The sequence below is a fragment of the Sinocyclocheilus anshuiensis genome, unplaced genomic scaffold (assembly GCF_001515605.1).
Source record: "Sinocyclocheilus anshuiensis isolate Anshui unplaced genomic scaffold, SAMN03320099.WGS_v1.1 scaffold392, whole genome shotgun sequence".
NCBI classification, from domain to species: Eukaryota; Metazoa; Chordata; class Actinopteri; order Cypriniformes; family Cyprinidae; genus Sinocyclocheilus; species Sinocyclocheilus anshuiensis.
Window position 1 is genome coordinate 3,347,714 of NW_015557091.1, and position 9,500 is coordinate 3,357,213.

Genomic DNA, 9,500 nt, shown 5'->3' on the forward strand with positions numbered 1-9,500 from the left:
AATGATTATTTTAGGTTCAAGTGTGTGGAAGGATTTGGAAACGAGCAGAGTACGACCGTTTCTAAAGCATCTGCTGTTCAAAACTAAGCTCAGAATCGAATCGCGAAAGAATCGCGATGCATTCGGAAAATCTCAGAATCGTTTCTCGATTCTCGATGCATCGATTTATTTTCCCAGCCCTATTAAATACTTTACAGCTGACAGGTACTTCATCTAATTTAATTACTTTCTATTTTTGAATTGTAACTGGATGGATGCAAACCAAAAAATACAATTATTAATAACAAATGAGTGATAGGTCTGGCATTAGTGCAAAAACAGCTTCAAATTATGTAATACTTGCAACTACTATGCAAACTACCATATGAAATGGATAGACCTGACTCTAAATGTATTAATGCGACATCTCAGCATCATGTTATACACCTTAAGTTTTTCTTCTCTTGACTTGAGTCTTACTGAGTTTTTGGTTCTCGTCCATGTTTTTTTGATGCTGTCATGTGTAAATACAGAAGTCCTGCTCATTTTTGCTGTTTGAAAATTCCTACCAAGGTTCAAAGATAAAGCAAAATCTCTACCGTATATACGTCGAAATGTCCAGTCCTATACGAGAGGATAGAGCCAGTCTGGAAAGCATTTCAAATGCATTTTGCCTTTACCAAAGAGAACTGGACCATTCTGTAACATATCTGAGCATGTGGGTGCTATCATGCTTGGTGAAGTGGCATGTGAACACAGAGACGGCAGAGTCTGGAGTTTCTGAGAACAAAGTCAAAGTTGAACGGGTGTCTGGGAGTTAGAACAGCTTATACATCTCATGAACTCACTGCTTGTTTATTTTTTTTTGAAGAGTGTTCCAGAAGGGTTTGGCACTATAATTCACTCTGCTGGTCATTCTCCACGGACACCACACACCCTGAAGGAGGACACACATCGTATTGTGGGTTAAAGGGTCAGAAAGAAAGAAGAATAAGAGAACAAGCTTCTCATGTTCCCATTTCTTCATCCTCTCCTGTGTCAGGAACTCCTTCATGACTTCCTCCTGCACAAAGAAGAACAGACATGTGAAACAAACGCAGCAAACAACCCTCAAGGTGAAACAACCTTATGTCTGCAACTTGCATTTTATGGACCATACTGGAAGAACATTTTATTTCCCACAATGCTCTAACTCTGCAGTTCATTTTTAATGAGCCCATTGTGTTGTTGTGTTGGACTAACGAAATTACACTGCTGTGTGAAAACAATAACCAAAATGAAAATTCTGATTAGCCAGAGAACAGTATATCTTAATAAAGTTATTTTTTACTAAAAATGTAATAAAAAAACATACATATATATATAATAAATATTATAAATTACAAAAAAATAATAAAGTGACAATAAAATTATTATTTATTACAATTATTAATAATAAAATTAATACAATTATTATTAATTATATTTTATAATTGTTGTTTCCAATATTGACAATAATAATAATAATTTCCCTATCACTGCACATAAAACTGAAGTTTTCCTTTTTTCTTACCTTACTGAGTTTTCCACACATTGGTTGTGCAGTCTTCAGTATAAGAGAAGTGGTCACTGAGTCCAGTCCTGTGCACGGGTTAAAAAAACAAACCTCATTCAGATTCACAGCAGAATACAAAACACATGCTTTAAATGAGCTGGACACTCCGTGGGTGTTACTGTTCGAGTATGCGAGTTAATGTAAGGTCAGTTTAAAGCTATTACCTCTTGAGGTGTAATGTCATGGTGATCCTGCTCTGTGAAGGTAGTAAGCAGTAGTGTAGCAACTGACCTTTAAGACATTCTGGTTGAATGATTCCACCATGAACTTCAGTGGCAGTGATAACAGTACAAGGGGACGGCTGGTTCAATAGGATGCTGACCTCACCAAACGACTGCTTTGTTTGGACCCAGCTTACCAACCATCACAAATCTGATCCTGCAGCCCTGCAATTCACAAACACTAAACAGTATCTACACTACCATTTCTGACAAAAAAAAAGCAATAAAATAAGAATATGCATGCTCTGACATTTCTTTTCAAGGTATGACTGCTTGTCCTGATACCTTTTTGTCAACGGGTTTTGTCAACGATCCCACGTCCTGAAGGATGTTACATTCTCCACGTCCAATGAAGGCCACAAACGGACAGATCTTTCCCTCCTTCACCAGCACTACAAATACAGATTTAAAAACTGGTTTAGTCAGGAAACAACTTAAATTCCCATTAAAACTGTAACCAAACACTTGAATATGCTACATATGTATAGTACACTGCAGTTCAAAAGTTTGGGGGGGGTCGTTAAGATTTTTTAAATGTTTTTTGAGTAAGTGATGTGACGTTACATGCATGGCCGACTATGGTGATTTGTGCTCTGCATTTCACCCATCCAAGTGCACACACACAGCAGTGAGTAGTGAGCACACACACACCGTGAACACACACACGGAGCAGTGGCCAGCCATTTGCTTGTCACTCATTGCATCAGGTGCTATGCAAAAGCAAGGCATTCCCCACCATAATAAATGCATCTCAATGTAGACCAGAAGTGACCCAGGCAGGAGAGAATGAGAAAAAAAGATGCAGACTGGTTACGACAAAAGTAGTCTATGTTTTGGCAGCAGCCCCAAAAGCAGTGGATTATTTCTTATTGTGACAAACCTGGGGTTGGTTTGTGGAGGTGAGGATTAAATTGATTTACAGTGAGCCTTTAACATCAGGGGGAAACACTATATCAGCCTTGACAGGTAAATCCCATCACTGTGAAGCAGCAAGCGGGACAAGCAGAGTCCATTTGTCTGGCCGGTGACAGAACCCAGGCCTCCGCTTCAGAAGCGTTAGAGGCAGGAGGAAGTTGTGTTTCAAAAGCGAGTTTTAATCTCATCTCTCACACTCTCCCTCTTTTCAGAGCAAAACTGTCGTTACTATGTTATTCGCCCGCTCTGCATGTCTTCGCAAAGCCATTAAAAAGCAAATGTCTAGATCACTTGGGAAATCACAGCAGGCTCTGGTAGACGCCGTTTGTCTTCTTAGATGAACACGCCGCAGTCACGCCTCCTCCCGCAGGGCATTAACATCCAGAGTTCTGCATTTCTGTACTGCACAACACAATTAGCGCAGTGGAACAGCATAAAACTGTTCCGCAACGATACTCTTCCAACAGTAGCTTTTCAATCAGCTTTAGCAATATTACTTTAAAAATCAAATAGTGATTAAAATATAGAATTAATAAAAATAATGCAAAGTACAGTTTAATGGCCTGTGAGTAATATTAACAGTGGTATATTTTCTTTGCTCACTATCAATGGCGCATATACCCTTTAAAGACATTGAGTTCTATGCATTTTCTATGCAAGTCCCCCTTCAGTCACTAATTTTATCCCATTAAACTTATCTCTGACAGGGTTACTGCAGGTTTTATGAAGGTAAATGTAATACTTTTCAAGACTTTTTAAGACTAAGTAAAGAAACTTGAAGGAATAAATAGAATGAAACACGATATGTCAAGATGTTCTCTAAATGTCTTGTATAAACAAAAGCTTCAAAGTTTGAAAATACAACTTCTAAAAGATCTCCATTAATTTTTAATTAAATAATAATAATAATAAATACAAAATAATTATGGCTAATAATTATGCTCTGTTCCCAAACACTAATATTGAAATAGCAAGTGTTTATGGTTAAAACAAAAATATATCTACCAGTGAGCTCAAAAAAATCAACTTAATTCAAAGGGAAAACAAGTTTTCGTTCCCTATTGACAGATATTTGTTCTTGTTTTAAACAAACTCACTTAATTTTGTTAAATTTCTCAGAAAACAAGACTTCATATTGCATCTCAAGTAAATGTACCTTGATTTAAGGATATTTATATGTTTGTATTGGAGAACAAAACAAAAATACTGAGGAAGATATCAATTTTTGCAGTTCAGGCATCATTTAATGCCATGGCTTTAGGACTTTCTGCTCTGATAAAACTTTTTCCTGCCTTAGTATGTGGAAGGGGAAATTACACTTGACCTGCAGAACACTTGGATAATCAAAATTATGTATTTAAATGTTTTTTTTCTTCTTCTTTTTTCTTGCCTTATAATGGCTTGAATATAACTCTACACTCTTATCTCATTTAGTATATGCGGATCTATGAATATGCAAATTAGTCCCACCTACCATCAATCACACCAGCTTGGACCTGCTCCACTTTCACACGCTTAACTGAAGTAGTAAACACTACACAATGGAAAGTGGTAATGCTGGATTAATTCAGCCATATAAGTTAGAGCCAGAAACTGAATCTGAAGAGGGGGAAGAACAAATAATACAGGGTCGTCCACAAGTCCATGTATCAGATGATGCACAAGAACACAAGACGTGTGAAGTGGAATTGGGAAAAATGGTCTCAAGACATGTTTTTTAGGACTTTTAACTTGAGAGTCATGTGTGAGACACTGCAAAAGACAGAGAAGCGAGTGCAACAGTCAAAGTTGTCCACCTAGCACGTTTATATAGAAAAACAATGGAAAAGTAGTGCAATGAAAAATTTAATTGTGTGTGAACCAGCCCTAACAGTACTTGGAATCAGTGTACACAGTGTCAGTTGCACAAAAAAGCCCAGTGTCATAAGAGTAAATAAATATTTAATATTAGTAAATAGTAAATATTTATTTATTTAATATATATATATATATACTGTATATATATATATATATAAATATATATACACATACACAGTACCATTCCAAATTTATATATTATAAAAACTACCATTAAAAAAGCCATAAAGTCATTAAGATATTGATGACTGAAGTAATGGCTGCTGAAAAGTTTTTCAGTTTTGCATCGTGCAAATACATCACATTTTAAAATGTATTATAATGAAAATATATTTATTTTAATTGTAATAATATTTCATAATATTACTGTTTTGTTGTAATTTTTACATCCTATGATTAAAGCAGACGCCAAGGGCAGAAGATCTCTATTAAAGAAAGAAATGAATTTGTGTTCTGGGTGGTTAAATGTTACCATAAACATGGACACCATATTCTGTCTGACTGGGTGGGCCAAACAGTAACAGATCAGTAAACTTCTGCTCAGATAATCAAAAACATCATGTCATCCAGTCATGCTGGACTGGATATTTGGACTGCAAGTCCAGCCATGGAACATGATAGAAAGTAAGATGGCTAGAAAAACCTGGACCAGACTGGATTCATAGCCCAGGGGTGGCAGTCCAGGCCAGAATAGGAACAGGCCAGCTGTGGACACAGGGTGACGCAGTCCAGCGCTGGAGACAATAGGCTTTTGTTTGGCATAATCCTGCTGTAGAACAGAAGATATTCGAGTTTACAGCTCATGTCTCTGGAGGGGCAAAGTGAGACATTCGGAGTAGCCCACAGACTGGGGAACTAATAGAGCAGCGATTTCACTTCTGATCTTCAATGACATGTTTGTTTAAGAGGAGAAATAGAAAAAGACTGCAGAAGGAGGGAGAAAGACACCTGAGACCTTTCTTACAGTGGGTCAAGCGTAGCGTTAGTTCTGGCAGGTCACGTGAGTCAAGCTTGCATCAGCTGACTCTCAGCTGATCCACGTCTACCTATAGGAATACGACGGCTATCACGGCATTCCTATATAAGGTCTATTCAGTAATATTCAGCAGCTTTATAGCTTGCTCAGGAGGAAATTAGATGGCGAATTCCGTCTCTATAGGAAGCGTACAATCAGGAATATTGCAAGAGGGGTTCGTTCCCCACCAGATTCAAGTTCGTGAACTTGAACACGAATTCGCTGCATTGATTGATATGAGCTGCAAGATTGGAAGTGACCTGAGCGAGCACTGCTTCTCGCAGCGATTTATAATTGACATGGACTCTTTGCCCACAAATCATCACTGAAGTTGTGCTAATGTGTCTGAATCAACAAGAGTTTACACAAGATCTGCCTTCCTCGCTGGAAGGAGTAAGATATCAAGAAGGGGATCAAGCATCCACGTCACAGCTGGCTATATTTCACCCTTTATTCATCTCTGAATGTCTTCACGAAGCTAAGCTAAGTTTCTTTTTATTCTCATTGCTTAATGCTATCAGGTTATTGGCAAATATTGCTCGTTGTTTAAGGCTAGTTGTTCAGTAACATGCTTGATGCTTTAGGCTTATTGGTTTTATTTCGACATGCTGGTACCCAGTTAAACTTGCCACAGCAGAGGTTTGTTTTTAAAGCTGTTGTTTAAGGCTCTCTGATTTTTGAAACATGCTTGCTGCTTAAGACACATCTAGTATTGGAAATGTTGTTTCTTTAAGCTTATTAAACTATTATATCAGCAACATGCTTGTTTCTTAAAGCTATCTAGTGCACAGTATGTAAATTTTGCTACTAAAGGTTGTTATTCAAATGCTAACAACGTCATCTGGGTAAGGGCAACATGCTTGTTGCTTAATTTTTGGGTATTGACCATATTCTTGTTGCTTAATCTTTTCAGGTACTGCATTAAAGGGGCACGCTACTCTTCTCAGCTGCTTGTTAAAGAAGAGCACCCCTTTGCTGCTACTCTCCTCCTGTAAGGGCCATGCTGCCCCAGCCTCTGCTATTTCTGAAGGACATGCTTCTCCTTTCAAGTTTGCCATCAGTTTGTGGTTGGGGAGTGTCAGCCTATGTTTGGTGGTTATTACTGCTCTCCCTGCTCATTCATGACAGGCTGCATGGATGAGCGGGCAATTTTTACCCAGAACAGAATCACCAATCCAACCTGTATGCAAAGTGTCAATCATTTTGACGATAGTGGTCCTTACAGAACTATAGTTAGTGTGGAGATGCATCAATAAACATCTGTTCACACTGTACCCATCATGCCCAGTAAATGTTCTTCTCTCTGAATCATGTTTAATGACCTCTCTACAAGAAAAAAAAAATACATACTGTATATAGTGGCCCTAATATCACTACAACTGGTTCAAGCCATTTTCTTAGTTTTTATTCTCGTTTCCAGATAAAATTTAAATAAAATATTTTTCCTACAGAAACAATATTGTACAAGATGACAAAATAATTCTGAACATTATATAATAATTTTACTATACATTTTTACATACATTTATTTTTTATTAATTGATAATGTAGCAATGCATGGTAGATTTAAAAAATGAAAATAAGCATTTATTTCATTGTTTTAAAAAAGGAAATAATATTTGTATTCAGCAAAGATGCATTTAACTGATCAAAAGTGACAGTCAAGACATTTATAATGTTACAAATTATTTCTATTTCAAATAAATGTTTTTCTTTTGAACATTCTAGTCAAAGAAACATTAAAAAATGTATTGTGGTTTTCAGAAAATGATTAAGCAGTACAAGGATCATGTGACACTGAAGATTTGAGTAATGGCTGTTGAAAATTCAGCTTTGCATCACAGGAATAACTTCCATTTTAAGTTATTTAAAGTTGTAATAATATTTTATAAAATTACAGTTTTTACTGTACTTTTTATTAATAAAAAATGCCTTTGTGAGTAATGGAAACGAGAGTGTTAATGGTTTGAAGTTTACAGCTAAGGACAGCCAAAGGGAAGTGCAGTGGTCTCTGGATCAAGGCTTTTGGGTTATGCATCACGGTCAGGAGGAAGTTCAAATGAGGACAGTGGCTTTGGTGAGGCAGGGCGGTCACGGGTTGTTAGGCGGTCAAGTTTGGTCCGTAAGGAGTCATACAAAGGGAAAAGCCATTAGGGTTTTCCTCTTCTGCCTAATCCCCGAACTGGGATTGGGACCAGCACTCAATGAGTCCATCGTGCTCACGTGTGAGTTATCGTCATTCTCACACCTGTTAGTCGTGTTCACATGTTGTGCTGCTATCCAAGGTGCTGAACAGTGTGCATTGTAAGTATAGAAGGCATGACTTCACACCACGCCATCGCCTCCAAACACACACATACACACACGCACACGCGCACACACACACACACACACACACACGCACTCATGCACACAAGCACACAAACTCTACTCCTTAATCTACCCCTCAACCAAAACTTTATGCTATTTTAGATTTTCAAAAAAGATCATTCTGTGTAAATTTACTAGTATTACTATACTTGTGGGGACATTTGGTCCCCATAATGTAGGGAATACCAGGACCACACACACACACACACACACACATAAACACACACACACAGACAATCACACAATACTCTACAAACAGAGCCTGTTTAAACATACCCTGATCTGTAAAATAAACTAAACAAGAGATTAAAATATTACTAAAGAATCGCTCACACCACACAAGTGCATTATAGTATGATGACAAATATGTTTATTTTAGGGTTGTCAATTTAATAGAATTTAGTATGGTTAATTACAAATAAATATAGAAAAATAATGTGTTAAATATAAAAGTGATATTAATAATAATATACAAAATATAAAACTAATACAAAATTATATTATTAATATTAACACATAACAGATTACAACAAAATTCAAATTTTGTTTTTATTTTTTTTACTTTAAACAATGTTTTAAAACTTTGCGTGACACAATGAAAAAGAAAGAGGCATAAAGCAACAGCCAAAAATTTAAATTTATTGACTTCTAGAGCCACTTTTTAAAGTCTGTCAATTAATTACTCATCTGCCACAACAATGTCTTTGAATGATCTTCATTTCAGGCATTTCTCAGTGAATACTGACATGCCATCATTTACAGTTATTTTATTTAATGAATCAGCATGTAATTAACTAAAATTAATCTGTAAACAATTGACAGCCCTATTGTGTATTTATTCCCAAAAGACTTGTTTTATGCCAACTGACCATGTTGATGACACTCTCTCCGTCTCTCTGATAAAGAACAGCTATGATATGATTCCCTCAGCCCAACCCTCAGCCGAGCCGGATAAACTGTCAGCGCTGATACATACTAATTACAGACCCATTCTCAAATCTTCCTTTTATGTCTAAAATTTTAGAAAAACTTGTGTCTTCTCAATTGCGCTCCTTCCTGCAAAAAAATGATCTCTATGAAGGCCCCACCATAGCACAGAAACTGCACTTGTTAAAATTACAAATGACTTGCTTCTTGCGTCAGACCAAGGCTGTATCTCATTGCTAGTTTTACTTGATCTTAGTGCTGCGTTTGATACTATAGATCATGACATACTCATAGATCGATTACAAAACTATACAGGTATTCAAGGGCAGGCTTTAAGATGGTTTAGATCCTACCTGTCCGATCGCTACCACCTTGTTCATTTAAATGGGGAGTCATCTCAATTATCACCAGTAAAATATGGAGTGCCACAAGGATCTGTCCTAGGTCCTCTGCTATTTTCGATATACATGTTGCCCCTTGGTAATATTATTAAAAAATACGGGATTAGTTTCCACTGTTATGCCGATGATACTCAACTATATATCTCAACAAGACCAGATGAAACAGATGAAACACACACACACGCACGCACACACACACACACACACACTCGCACACACAC

General features: G+C 37.0%; 1 protein-coding gene across 1 annotated transcript in view; it reads right to left on the reverse strand.

Moving 5' to 3' along the window:
- The window catches only part of LOC107677152 (cyclic nucleotide-binding domain-containing protein 1-like), a 42,937-nt gene that overhangs the window by 4,362 nt on the left and 29,075 nt on the right, over positions 1–9,500 (reverse strand). The window contains 5 exon segments of the mRNA XM_016471938.1: positions 980–1,042; positions 1,532–1,599; positions 1,805–1,913; positions 1,915–1,959; positions 2,080–2,186. Coding sequence (XP_016327424.1) covers positions 980–1,042; positions 1,532–1,599; positions 1,805–1,913; positions 1,915–1,959; positions 2,080–2,186 — 392 coding nt within the window.